This window comes from Cottoperca gobio, chromosome 21 (assembly GCF_900634415.1).
Source record: "Cottoperca gobio chromosome 21, fCotGob3.1, whole genome shotgun sequence".
NCBI lineage: Eukaryota > Metazoa > Chordata > Actinopteri > Perciformes > Bovichtidae > Cottoperca > Cottoperca gobio.
In genome coordinates, this window is record NC_041375.1 from 10,471,818 (window position 1) to 10,486,239 (window position 14,422).

The 14,422-nt window shown below is 40.3% G+C and overlaps 1 protein-coding gene across 8 annotated transcripts in view; it reads left to right on the plus strand.

Moving 5' to 3' along the window:
* The first annotated feature begins 9,298 nt into the window (after nucleotides 1-9,298).
* Nucleotides 9,299-14,422, plus strand: part of LOC115026305 (alsin-like) — a 36,089-nt gene continuing 30,965 nt past the window's right edge. For 5 of the 8 annotated variants that reach the window (XR_003834283.1, XM_029459067.1, XM_029459068.1 and 2 more), the window contains exons 1-11: nucleotides 9,299-9,462; nucleotides 10,497-10,690; nucleotides 11,186-11,346; nucleotides 11,605-11,829; nucleotides 12,066-12,256; nucleotides 12,471-12,503; nucleotides 12,602-12,796; nucleotides 12,969-13,093; nucleotides 13,228-13,442; nucleotides 13,794-13,881; nucleotides 14,188-14,372. Coding sequence is in view for 7 of the 8 variants with exons in the window: in XM_029459067.1 (XP_029314927.1) it covers nucleotides 10,668-10,690; nucleotides 11,186-11,346; nucleotides 11,605-11,829; nucleotides 12,066-12,256; nucleotides 12,471-12,503; nucleotides 12,602-12,796; nucleotides 12,969-13,093; nucleotides 13,228-13,442; nucleotides 13,794-13,881; nucleotides 14,188-14,372 (1,441 nt within the window). In the remaining variant the exon portion in view is untranslated. The remainder of the gene's footprint in view (nucleotides 9,463-10,496; nucleotides 10,691-11,185; nucleotides 11,347-11,604; nucleotides 11,830-12,065; nucleotides 12,257-12,470; nucleotides 12,504-12,601; nucleotides 12,797-12,968; nucleotides 13,094-13,227; nucleotides 13,443-13,793; nucleotides 13,882-14,187; nucleotides 14,373-14,422) is intronic. The other 3 variants (XM_029459069.1, XM_029459070.1, XM_029459072.1) reach the window with 2 other exon arrangements.

The following is a 14,422-nucleotide window of genomic DNA, read 5'->3' on the forward strand; positions in this document are numbered from 1 at the left end:
TAGTGGCTTTCACCTCATTGTTTAGCTGGTTAACTTCCAACGCTCTGATAGTTGTTTTCAGCAGAATCAGGTAACAATTTTTTGTTATTTAGTTTGATAAAGACACTGTATGCTACTTTTCCTGCACCAAACAGCAGACCGATGAAGTTAGCATCTAGCTGATGAACATAGTGGATCATTGAGCAGATAAAGAACAAGATATTTTCTTCAGGAAATGATAGCAAAACAGAGCTAATAGGAGAGAGAATTACTTGGGTTTGCATTCCTCCGGTGGACATAAACATAACTCCGAATGAATAATAATGTCGCTCCATATCTGCTGGATCTGTAAATAGGCGATGATATGTTAGTTTTGTATACACAGCCAAAAGTTTTAGCAGGTTTAGTCCAAATATACATGTACACTCCCAAACCAAAAACTCAAGGGTAATAGAAAGAGTACGACTACCAAGGTGAGACGAGCACCCACAGAACAGGTAGTCATGGCAACACCAATGAAGGAAAACAGAAATAGACCAAACAACTGAAGTTAAGGTGCTGAAACATAGTGGAAAAAGGCTTCTGATTGGCTGAGGAGGATTTTGTGATGTCAGTTTTCAGACTCAGGAGAAATGGTAGGATGAGTGACGAGTGTTGAATACGGCAGGTTTAAGGCCAGCTGTAAAAGGGGCAACATACAAAAAAGACAAATTATACTTGTATTTACTATACATTTCTTCATTAAGCTGAATCCTGCCCAGTTTCCTTGTGTGTGTGTGTGTGTGTGAGTGTGTGTATGTCTGAGTTATGGGTCGGTATATATATAGCATTATAGAAGTATGTGTGGGACACTCGTTTGAATGGGGGAGGGGAGATCGACCTTAAGAAGTCAGCAGAGAGAGAGAGGAATGCAGGCAGCTGGTTTGTGTCTGTCAGTGCAACACAGAGAGCCTACAGTACTAGACTACTCATACACACACACTGTGATGAAAGAACGATTTATTTGGACCAACAGAGTGTGTGTTTGGTCCAGTGGCAGGCAGCAGGAAGCTCGCTAGCTGACATCTCAACTACTTGGACAAAAACTCCACACGAGAGAGTGTGTGGCCAGAAAAGTCCATGCCGTAAATTACACACAAAAAATGTTGTATGCAATAATAAAGTAAAATCATATCAAATACAGTCAACGGTGGAACACTCTGGGTGTAGGTCAGACTTGTGGTAGACTCAATATTGCTGCAGACTAATGTCTGGGAACACACACATACAGTGCAGTCAGAAGGTAAAGCACAGTGACATTGTTTTTTTTTGGGCTCTGTACTTCAGAACGTTGCATTTTAATTTAAACAAGGACTATGAAGTTTAATTTTGAGCTATAAATTAATCTTATTATTAACATTTGTTGGAATTCACATATCTGCTAATACGACTAGGCAAGAAACACTACAGTATGGAAGGAATTATATCAGAATAACAAGACTGCGAGTCTACAGCCATGCTATCGCCATTGTGATTCTGGGCTTCATGCTAAATTCTAATGTCACATGCTAACATTCTCACAATGACAATGCTAACGTGCTGATGTTAAGCAGACAGAGCCATGCCCCCAGCAAAGTTGAGAAGATTAAATGTATAAAAGTATAAAAGATCAATAAGTATATAAATAGATCAGTACTATAACATGGAACAGAATTGTACAGGACATCAATAAAACATGTTATATTAACTTTGATTCATATGGTTTTTGACATAATTGCACATGGTGAATGAGTAGCAGCAGCATGAAAGTACTCAATTGCCAGATGAGTATTCACTGCAGGTCTTCATGTTATGGAGCCTTTAGACCTGAGGATCTTCCAGCCCGCAGGTCTGTGCTCTGATACTGATACTCTCTGCCAGATGGCAGCAGGGTAAACAGTTTGTGCACTGGGGTGGCAAGAGACCAAGATTATCATTTGGGCCTTTCACGCAGACATCATGTGTGGTATGTGTCGTGAATAGCAGGAAGCTCCCTGCCAGTGGTCTGATCCACTGTTCTTACCAATCTCTGGAGAGCCTTGGAGTTGTGAGCAGAACACTAAACCAGAGATGCAACCAGTCAGGATGTTCTCAATGCTCTGTACGAGTTTGTGAGGACGGTCAGGTCCATACCAGACTTCTCCGAAAAAAGAAAAGGTTTGCAGTTTGTACCACCATGTCTGTGTGAACACCAAGGAACGTGAAACGTCTGACCCTCTCAGCAGGGATGTGTTTGCCTTCTGCAGCTTCCTGTAGTCCACTATCATCTCTTTGGTGTTGTTAATGTTGAGGTTCAGGTTGTTGTCATAACACCAACTCACTAGGACTTTGACTTTCTGCCTATATGTTGACTGAGGCCTCGGCCGGCTGTGCCATCCACAAATCTTCTAATAATGCATTAGCCGTGATTGTGACGTGATTATGTTGTTGTAACACAGTAGTGGGCTGAACACCAGTGCTTAGGGAGAAGGTGGGGTTGTGAATTCTCCGCACCTAAAGACGGAGTCAGGAGATCAAGGACCCAGCTGCAGAGGGAAGTGTCAAGTCCCAGGTCCATGTCAGCAGAACTGTAGGCAGTGGGTCACACTCCACTAGATTAAAGTGGACTTTACCATTAATGCATGTTTTTTGTTTGGGAAGGAACTGTACATTCATTTTGATAGAGTATTCAATGTACTTTGTGATATAACTTATGACAAAGTCAGTATTACATACTGAGGTTGCCATCAGATGAGTCTGTAGTCTCAAACAGTCCTGGAGAGTGACAACTGCGTGGTCACTCAACACTACACAGTTATCTAGAACTGGTTTTTCCTGTTTCAGTCTTTTCTTGTCTGCTTGGAGCAGGAGAATGGAGATATGATCTTCTCTTCCAAAGGCAGGGCGGGGGACGTTTATATAGCAGTGGTGCAATGTGCATTAACATCTAGCAGTTATGTTAACATGCTGTTAATATTTTTTCATGTTGGCACTGTTGAAAGGGAAAAACTGCTTCCGCGTTGGCATCCTCCAAAGCAATGATAAAATCATTTAGTTCCTCCATAGCGTCAGCTTTTTCCACTTGTTGTATAACTAAACTATAGTTAGAGTAATTGAGCTGACCTCTCAGGGGAGGTAGAAAAGTCTTACATTTCAAGTTATGAACTAAAGCCCCATCTATTGTTAACCATCTAACAGAGTTGTGTCGCTGTGGTAAACATGAAATCTGGTTATTTAGTAATCCAAGTGTTCAGCTAATTGTTGTCTAGGGACTGAGCATTAGCCAGAATAATACTTGGAAGAGGGATATAAAGTATTTTTGGTTGATACTCATTGTGAAATTGGTCCAAATTAGTAAAAGTCTGTTGAGCCTGTTAGTCGATTATATTGGGCATCAGTTATAATCATTCATGGGGGGTAACAGAATACATGGAACTGCATTACATAATTAGGGTACAAAAAAGGTTACTGTATTCTAAGACGTCAGATTACCGATACATTCAATCAAAATCGAGATTTCTTTATTTTTTTTATACATTTAAAATCACACTGCACATGTGAACACATTACAACACTTCAGGACACACGTCTCACTCCAACGAAGAGCTTTCACTGGGTGGAAATTGTGCCATTTTTTTATATATAAAGCAGAACATGGGAACAACATCACAAAGCAGGATGGTTTGCATACTTTCCAGTTAATCAAGATTATCCTTTTTACCGAGAGGCATCCCAGAGTGAAAAGACGGTGCGTAGGAAATGAGCGAACTGCTTAAAATGTTTGGTCCGGCAAACATCACACTGGACAATGTAGGGTCAATTAAATCAAGTTACGTTATTTTATTATTGTGATGCTTGGATTACGTCACTGCCTACATTTCTAAACAGGTAATTGTACCGTAACACATTTTAAAAGTATAGACAAAAGTAACTATCATGGAAACTTACAACGATATAAGACTTTAATTAACTAACAACAATACTGATGCTGCATATGCACCCCTCAGATAGACTGGCTTTAACAGAATGAGTTAAGCAACACAGTCATTTTCTTGACTACACACAATAGTCTTTTACTTCCCCTCCCCCACAGCACACACACACACACACGCACACACACGCGTACACACACACACACACACACACACACACACACACACACACACACACACACACACACACACACACACACACACACACACACAGCAGTCTTGGAGGTGATGTGCTAATTGATGCAAAGTAATGGAGGAGGTGAAGCCACAATAGCTGCCCCACTAAGCTTTACGCAGAGCTCTTTTTGATTGCATGGCTTGTATTCAATTAACTTTGTTTTCTGAGGGTGTGTTTTTGATTGAGAATTAATCAAGATGTCGGAATGAAGAAAATGTTGGAGTGGAGGAAGAGGAAGATAAAGGATAGGAGCAAAGGGAGGAAAAAAGGAACATGGAGAAGGAAGAGGATTAGGAAGGGGGAGGCCTCCTGCGGTTTTGAGGTCAAACACATAGCTGTGGTCATCACCTTTCACTGCAGGGGACACACACACACACACGCACACACACACACGCACACACACACACACGCACACACACACACGCACACTACTGTGATTATCAACCTCTGTGGGACTTTGACCTGGGCCAGATGGTCACCGCTCTCTCTTTTTATGACTCTCTTTTTTCTGTCATGTCCACACTAAGCCAGTGTTTTTCACACCTAAAAAAACGGAGCTTTTTGAATACACTCTCCAGAGTGGTATATATTTCAAAACACCAGTCTAGCATTGTAGTGTGAACGAGGCAAACAATGCCAAATCAATGATGTATCAATAACATGCCTTCACGGGGAGTTGTATACTTTAAAAGTGAATGTTAAAAGGTTTAGTCCAGATCTGGTTGAGCCTTGTTTATGGGGATGATGCAGACCTCTATTGAGGTTGATGTTGTCTTATGTCTACTTCCCCTGTCCGGACAAACAGCGCTATTCACTCTTTATCTTGTTCCTGATCCAAATTCCAAACTCGGCACTGTACCATTTGTCTTAATTCCTACCATTGGCCTGTCATGTGCAAGTACTTGTAATAGTTGAATGAAAGTAATGTGAAACTCGAATACATCCAAATCCATTAATAAAACTCTTTCCAGTTAATGCATTATGATGTGTTTTTCTGCATCCAAAATAAATGAATAAATGTCATCTCCTTTATCTTTTTAAGAGTTATCTTCCCATGCTGCCTAACCTAGCCCGCCTAACAGATTTAGTTTTCTAATGCATACTCGCAATTGTCCGCATATATCTGCCATTGTATACATGTCAAAATACTGTATGTATCATATAGGCTTACTGTATGTCTTATATAGATTGCAGCCTATGCAGGACATAGTGGTGGTGTTATGCTCGTGATGGACACTTTTTGGGATTATGGGAATGTTTTTAAATTAACGAAGCTAAATTAACTTAGTTTATATTGAAGTTGTCCAGTGTTTGTGGTCCAGATATGCATGTAAATGTTGCTTCACAGATGAAGGTCAAACTTCCTCCATCCCAGGGAGCATGTTTGTGAGCTTGTGTGTGTGTGTGTGTATATGTGTGTTAAGATCATGCCAAATTACCCTGTGCCTAAAATGTTTTTATCAGGCCCCAGACATGTGTTTTCAATGTTCTTTAAATATGCTGCCTACACACACGCACAGTACTTCCAGTGCCAGATAGTTAAAATCAAACCCCTCCCTTGTTGTCTGAGACTAAGTACATTTTTTCTTCTTTTGGCATCAGACTACATGCGAATAAAACACTGATAAAGACCGCAATTCAATGCTGTTGGAGTGTATCAATATAAAGAACATGATGTTGGATCTTACACATGCTGCTACATAATTTAACTTTGGAAGATTCACCTGTTAAGAAAACAGCGGTGCATCACTGATCACATTTATGGTTTACCTTTGTGTCTGTAGTTAAGTACTTAGTAATTCAACAACTCAGAGGAAGCCACAAATAATTGAATAATAATAATAATAATTAATTAATAATTAATAATAATCTTAAAAGTAAAAAATGTTTATCAATAGAAGATGTTAAGTCATAATTACAAGTAGTATTTTATAGAAAAACATTGTCATTGAATGTAACCCAGGATTTGCAAAAACAAAAAGTGTGTGTGTGTGTGTGTGTGTGTGTGTGTGTGTGTGTGTGTGTGGTGTGTGTGTGTGTGTGTGTGAGTGTGAGTGTGAGTGTGAGTGTGAGTGTGAGTGTGAGTGTGAGTGTGAGTGTGTGCCTACTCTTGTACCTTACCTACTCCTTACGACATTGTGCTCAATCAAACCACTCTCTCAGACTTGCTGTGTCTCTGTGGCCTGGCTGCAACCGTGTGCGGTGTTTTACACACACACACACACACACACACAAACACACACACACACACACACACACACACACACACACACACACACACACACACACACACACACACACACACACTGCCTCTGCAGTCTTGTAAACCCAGGTTGGGCATGGGGTTACTGTGTGTCTGTGTGTATTTTGTATGTGTGTGGATGGGGGTAAAATAGGGTACAGGGTCTCTTTTTTGTTTTGAAAATACAAGGATAACTACAGACCATCTAGCCATAAAAGCAAACCAGTTGCAACACCAGGCCAGGTGCGTAAAGTGTTGGGGCCAATGTCCCCTTCCCCACTTCCTACCCTTCAACTGTACTTCCGGCGCCCTTGCTTGGATCACACCCATCTTTGGGCTCAGCATTCATTTTGATCTCAACTACAAATCTGTAAAGTTTCATGATTGCATCTTGTTGTGACAAAATCTGTCCACAGACAGAAACCAATATGAACACCCTGTAAAGTACTGAAAACCTCCTCTGAGGTAGTTCCCGCTACAGTAGGAGTCTCAAGGAGCACATTTTGCCATGATGACACACACACAGAGTCACAAGCTGAAAAGATATCAGCGTCACTGTTGCCGGTTCTGAAATAGCAGGTTAAGTCTGATTTTCTATAAACTGCAACAAACATGACGGTTGCAAGTACCACTTGTATTTAGTAGCATTTTGCATGACCATGCAGCCCCAATCTTTCTTCTTTCTTCTAAATAAGTTACTTGGCAACCAACCCTTTTTCATGGTATGCTTTTTGTTTCCCCTGTCTCCTAATCATAGTTTCCTTTCTTTTCTATACAGGTTTGACAATTATTGTGCAGAGAATAATGTAGATTATTGCCAAAGTTAAATTATTGTTGCATAGAAACACAATTGAAAACACAAGTTAATTTCAAAAGTCAGCTGAGTTGGTGAGTTCAAATTAAGGTGAGATTTTTAACGGGGTATGTTAAATTTACAGTAATCCAATATGATACAGATGGTTTGAAAATAGAACATGAACAACAATGACGTGTCTCTTAAGCTGAACTTCTCAACACTGAGATGTTTGTGTGGTGAACACTGAATATTAGATTATGAAGAAAAAGGAGCACATGCTGCATTTAGGACCCCAGAAGCTACTGCCAGCAGCTGTGATCCTTTAATGCCTAGTGTTCAGCTCCAAAAAGGATAAAATATTAAACCCTCTTTCTCTGGTTTTCCTGCTCTTGTTCCTTTTTGTATTTTTTTTTCAGTTTTTCCCCTTGTTTTACTGCAGGCAGTAAAAGTCGGAGCCAAAACCTGCTGGACACTTTTATATAGAGAGTACTAAAACGCAAACAAGAGTTGATCACGAACATGCGTGAAAGGAAGGGAAAAGAAAGGAAAGGGAAAAAGGATGTTGCAGTGGAATATATATATATATATATATATATATATATATATATATATATATATATATATATATATATATACACTGTGTATATATATTAATGTAAATTATATGTAGTGTGGAAGCACGAAGGGGAGATACATTGTAGATAACATGATACAAACTATTAAAAGAGAGTCCAAAACTTCCTCACTGAAAGGTTGTAGATGTCCAAGGGGTTTTTGGAACCACAAGGTATGTTAATAAGATTGAGGACTGAAGTAAGACATTAGGACAATTGTGATGCTATTCACTTTGTTAGTGTCAAGAACCACTGCTGTGATCATCTCTGATACTCCAACTGGGGCTTTTGCAACAGAGAACAGCAAAAAGCTTGTTTTAGTTTAAATACTTTTATAATTGGAAATATATCAAAGTCATTCTTAGTCAAACATACTCATAACCCTTTTTGGGCATCGGTGGTGTGTGAGTCAAGAGCAGTAAAATCACATTATAATGTTGAGGAGCAAATGAGCAGATGTTGCACTTACCTTTAGGTATTTCTCCAGAGGCTGACTCACTGAACCTCCAGACATCAGATCCATGGAAAAGTTGATGTAGTCCTTCTCTGCCAAGGACTGCACACCATCTCTACACGATAAAAGGATGATTCAAATAAAAACAGAGCTTAAAATCCTGTTTGAGAGACTTTGTAAAACACTTGAACATTATCACAAACATACTTGGTGTTTACATGTTATACAAAAATCCTGTGTTGTCTTTTGTTGTATCAAAGGACATTGTTTCAAATGGTGACTGTATACAGCCTACATTTCAAACATTGGTAAGTTTAAATCTGTCAGTGGTCATTTCTTTTGTAGGTCCTGGTGCTCAACATCTGGGCGGCAATCTTAGCCATAAAAGGGAAGGTGTAGCCGTTGTTGCTTTTGCTGCTCAGAGGAGGGAGACCTCTGCTGTTCCAACACACAGCTGAGGAATCCATGGGCTCACATACATTCACACACAAACATAAACATTAGTTGTACTATAACATTAGCCATCATGAAATTAGGCTAATAAACAAATCTACATTTACAATTTACAGCAATACATTGCTGCAATTATATATAAGATAACATAGGCCTGTATATAGACATTTACATCTTGGAAAATTGCTGGATATTTAGTTTTAAGAAGTTAATGTTGAGTGCTACAGTTTATATTGTAAATGTTTTATCGATCAATATCGATTTGGGTTTTAGTAGGCTATCACATGAACATACTACCAATAGTAAACTGAATTTACATACAATCATGTGTAAATTGGGGGAAACGTTTAATATTTGCACATGCTGTTTTGTGTGAAGCCCATATTTGCCAAAGCAAAGAAGGACAACTGTCTCTGAAAAAGGTGATGCTGGCTGCCAGACTCCAACACTGGAAATCTATACCGAGTGGAAACTCTTTATTTCTCTTTCGCCTCTTCGACATACCGCAGCAGCCACAGGTGTGGCACCGCCGTAGTGTTTGTCCCTGCCCGGCCTCCGTCAGAGAGGTGGCTCCCATCCACAACATGTAACTGTCAGAGGCAACTTCTGCTTTCACTGCGCTGCACTGATTGGAATATAAAAATTGTGCCATTGCTCGGGCTTCTGCCGAGACAGCTACACACAGCTATCCGGACTCATTCAGAGGGACAGTACCAAACATCTCCGCAACGTGCTCCCGAGTTCAAACCGTCAGTTGGTAAGTTTCGTTAGCTGCTTTAGCAGCGGTAGCATTAAGCTAACCAACTTCAGTTTTGTAGCTTAACCCCCACTTATAATACACGACATTCCTGTTTTATTTAAGGGGGAAGTTAATTACGCTATAGGTATAAATGTTGACGAATGTATACTTCACAAGACAGTTAAAATAGTCTCTTCTTCCAGTCGTTGACAGAACTTGTCTGTTGTTCATAGCTAATCTCTGTGTAAGTATCTAAATGGTTTAACGTTAGAGCGATTACAAGCTTTGTGTTATTTTGGTGTGTGTTACCACAGATACCGAAACAGGGTTGTAATAATATGGCTTAGCTTTTTATAAAGTTTAATGTAAAGCACGTGAGGAGCATGGAACAACAATGACACATCTCTGAAATAGTTTTACTGAGTATTGAGTTGTTGTGACTTGTCAGCAGAATCCAGTAAAGATCTAAATCAACCCCTCCTGCTCCCAGTGGAGCCATAACAAACTAGCTAGCTCATGACTGTAATGAAACATGAACATGGAAGTAGTCTTTGACAAAATATTCTTAACTAAATGTTTCTGAACAATATAATAAAGACTGTAAAATGCAGTTGAAAAGTTGAAAAAGCTAGTAAGTGGATCACGAGTCTTATTATTTTTGGCAAACAAGATGATAGGATCATATTAACAAGCATATGTTTGCAATATGTATTCATGTATCGATAATAAGGTGACTAAATATTCACTGTGATGGATTACCAATCGTAGTATGTATGTATGCTAGTTTTAGCGTTGTGTTGATTTTTGTAGAGCATCAAAATGAAATGAAAGCTATTCCTCTCTGGACCGTTAGAAATTAATAAAAATATATATATATATATATATGTATATATGTATATGTGTATATGTATTTTATTTGAAACCAGTCAGCGCTGTGGTCCTTGAAATTGCATTTATTATTTGCAAACATGATGAAGAATATTATTGTAGTCTGTCTTAAAAGATGTGTTTTTAATGCCACATTTAACAACTGTAATATTGTTTTTGGACAGACAGTTGTTGACAAAGAACAAGCACTTGAAGCCAGATGAACAGAAGAAGTGTCAAAACAGGACAGAGGATTTTTGTTCCTGGATTTTTTGTTGGGAGTGAACAGAAGGCAAGAGCTTTGGAAAAATGTTGATAAAGATGCCTTCACTGTCCTGTGGAATGGGGAGTCTGAAATGATGGAGAACAGAGAGGAGAGGTAAACACACACACACACACACACACACACACACACACACACACACACACACACACACACACACACGTTTGTCCTGATTATATCTATATATACCATGTCATGTTTGCGCCTCTACATTGCAGTTCTGCAATATATTTTTGTCCAGTTCAGTGGTAGTGAGTAATTTACAGATGTTATGTTCTTCCCTCAAAACACAACTTCATGTCAGGGCCTGCAGGTCCTGAACTAACAAGCCTTGGTAGACGGATGAATGAACTGGAATTTAATCCAACTTTGAGAGAACTCATGTTTGTGTCACTAAACCTCAATACATTCCAACATTACAAATCTGAGGTGTTTTTTGGAACTGAACGTTGCCAGGTTCAGAATTTGGTAATGTTTTTCAGCTGGTATGGGTTTGGACAAGATTTTTAGGCTGAGCTGAGTTCATGTTATGTCTATTTTAAGGCCCATTTCAGGCTAACAATAGTGATTAATTTACATGCATTATTGCAGCCCTGCAAATGAGCGGGCCCCCACACCTACAGAGCGAGGACTGCTCCACATCTGGCAGTCAGCGGGCCCCAGTGCTCAGCTCTGTCCAGAGAGAGTGCTGCTGTCCAGGCCTGTCCTGCAGGCTGCCCTGGGAGAACACCATGGACTCCTGCTGATACAGGGTGAGTGTGTGTGGGAAAGTAGAGCTGTGCGATGGTTCAATGCTATAAAATGCATAATTGTGTTGAAATTTTCATTGTCAACTTAGTGAATATGATATGATGTTGTTATGATGAAGCAAGCTATTTCTGTCCAAAGGAGAGACTTTCCTTCTGTGCTTTTCTTTCACAACTAAATATTTCCACCCTAAACTACACATTCTATCTGAATTAGAGACCTCTTTGATTACCCATTTCCACTCAGTTGTTGCTGTCTTCCAGGTGGACAGGTGTATTCCTTCGGAGAGCTGTCGTGGAGGGATCTGAGCATCCCGGTATCTGCTCCGGTGCTGGAGGTCTCTCTGCTGGGGAGGATGGTGGTTCGTGTGGCTGCTGGTGGTTTCCACTGCGGAGCACTGAGCGAGCAGGGCAATGTATACATGTGGGGGGAGAACACTGCAGGACAGTGTGGGCTGACTGAGAGGGGCACTGTCACAAACATCACAGGTTGGTCAACACCTTACCCCCCTGCTTCCTTCTCTATTTTCTTCCCACATTCTTAAATCTCACTTTTGTAGAATGGCTTTTCCTAGAGTTATTATATATTGCTTATGACCTTTGAAAGCAGTTTGTGCTGATAGCTTGATCTATATTGCTCTATAAATATATTTTCTTATAGTTTTTTACTATCAGTTAATACATCTGTCTGGGAAACACAAAATGTGTAACACCTCCTCTGTCAGTCTCAGAGCCTTGCCCGGTCACTGTGGTGGACAGTGATGTCGTTCCTCCAGTAGTGGTTCGGGTTGTGCATCTGGCTCTCGGACGGGAGCACAGCCTGGCTCTGTCGGCCCAGAACGAGCTGTGGGCTTGGGGCAGCGGCTGCCAGCTTGGCCTGGTCACCAACTCCTTCCCTGTCTGGAGACCAAAGAAGGTAATCTGTGTAATGCTCAATAAATTTCAGCAATGAAAATTCAGTCACATCTCAAGTCAGAGTGAAAAGCATTGACTCAACTATGTTGTCTTTCAACTGGTGAGAGAGAAAATAACAATAAATGTGTGTACCGATTGATAGTGTTTTTTTTATGTGAACGCATGTGATCAAAACGGTAGTGTTTTAAAAAGGTTTTTTTTAAACACTGGCACAGGTGGAGCACTTGGCAGGCAGACATGTAATTCAGGTAGTTTCTCTTCCTGCTATCTTCCTTGCCACATTTAAATGACTATTTTACTACTATTTTCTATGTCCAGAAATAACATCTCTATTTATTTCGCACAGGTGGCTTGTGGTGCCTACCACAGCCTGGCCGTGGTTCGCAGTTTACCTCCACCGAATACCCAGAATCCTTCTGAGAAGAGGGAGCGGGGTCAGTCACCTCACTATTCAGTGACAGAAAGGGAGGAGCCGTTTGCAGTTGATGCAGGTCACTACTGTCCGCTGGGGGTGGAGCTGACTGAAGTCATGACAGGCGAGGTAACTCAAACTCAAAGAAGGGGAAATTACAGAAAAATATATGTGTTTGGGCAGCTCTAATATCCTGTTGTTACCAGAAAGATTACAGAATGTAGACGCTGTACAAATGCTTTAGGATAAGTATCTATGCTCACTTTTCTGGTTGATGTCCCTCTCTGGTTTGCATCCCCAGACCTCTCCCAGAAGAGGAGGCCCCAGACGAAGGTTTCAACCTAGGGGAAGGTCAGTTGGCAGCAGCCCTGGCTCCGCAGCCAGTTCATGTCCATTTTCTGAAGATGGCAAATCTTACACTAAACAGTACGGTATTACATACTGATGAGGTTTTATCTTCTATTATTATCCCTCAATATTCACCTTTTTTTGCATTTAATATTTTTCTATTTCAGTTTTTCTCTTCTTTCTTTCTCTTTCCATCCATTGCTAAACTTCAGGACAAATCTTCCAGTTGGGCACACTCACCCTCGCACTGAGACAGACGGCAGTCCCAAGTCTCACTCGCTGTCAGGCTGGAGATCCAATAAGAACTCTGCGTTCTCTGACGAAATGGAGATTAATAACCTCCTCCAGAAACTCTCTAGTCACCCGTTGGAGATGCAACACACCGCCGGGCCAGGAGATACTGACTCACTGAGCAGTTACACTTCAGGTTGGTTATTCAGTTCTCCTTCTGCCTTTGTATTGAAGTTTCTTTTTTCTTTTTCTGTTTTGTGTATTAACTCACTAATATCTTTATCCTTGTGTTCTTTTTGCCTTTTTGTTCCTAAACCTATTTATTCTTTTTCACCAGTTTCTTTATTTGTTCATGTTAGCACCTTGTTCATTTTGTTTTTCATTGCTTTGCTTGTTCCATTGTGTCTTCTTTTTTGATTCTTCCTTCATTCCTTCCTTTGTTTTCTTCATTGTTTGTTACTTAGTTTTTTAGTATTTCATCTATTTTCTTTTTCTAAACATTTCTAAAATGTTTTTATTCCTTCTCTCCTGCCATTGTTCTCTCCAGATGACAGCTGTGTTTCCTCAACTCCTTCCACGGATCTGTTGACTTCAAGTTACAAAGAAGACTCGCCAATTAAGAGTCAAACCAACAAGTAAGACCAAGTTTACAGTAGTTTACAATTGAGGCAAAGATTTTAGGCAGTGCAATTGATCAGTGTTTCAATAATCTCATGGTAAGAAGTTGTAACTCAAATAACGGTAAAACCATTTTGATCTAAATGTATTCAAGTGATTCCACTTCATCTCTGTTCAATTACTGGGAAAATAACCAACAGTGATTCTACTAATGCAGATAAACACTGAAAACTAAATTAGTGTGCAGTATCCACATACCAAGTTGATTCTCATCTACAGTGTATTTGCTGCCTGATCTTTGACCTTCCTCCCTCCGGTAACAGTGGAGCGGCCGTGCCGTACTCCTCCTCCCCAGTGGGTTTGGAAGATATTCGTCTTTGTCTGGAGGCGGAGAAACAGGCACTACAGGGGCAGAAGAGCACCAGTCTCACAAATATAAACCAGAAGGGGAAAGCAGCAGCAAACAGGAGACGCTCCCTGCCTGGAACACCCACCCGTGGTAGGAATGGTAGGGTGTGAACAACTTGACCACATGTTTGGGAAATCTTTACTTTCTTA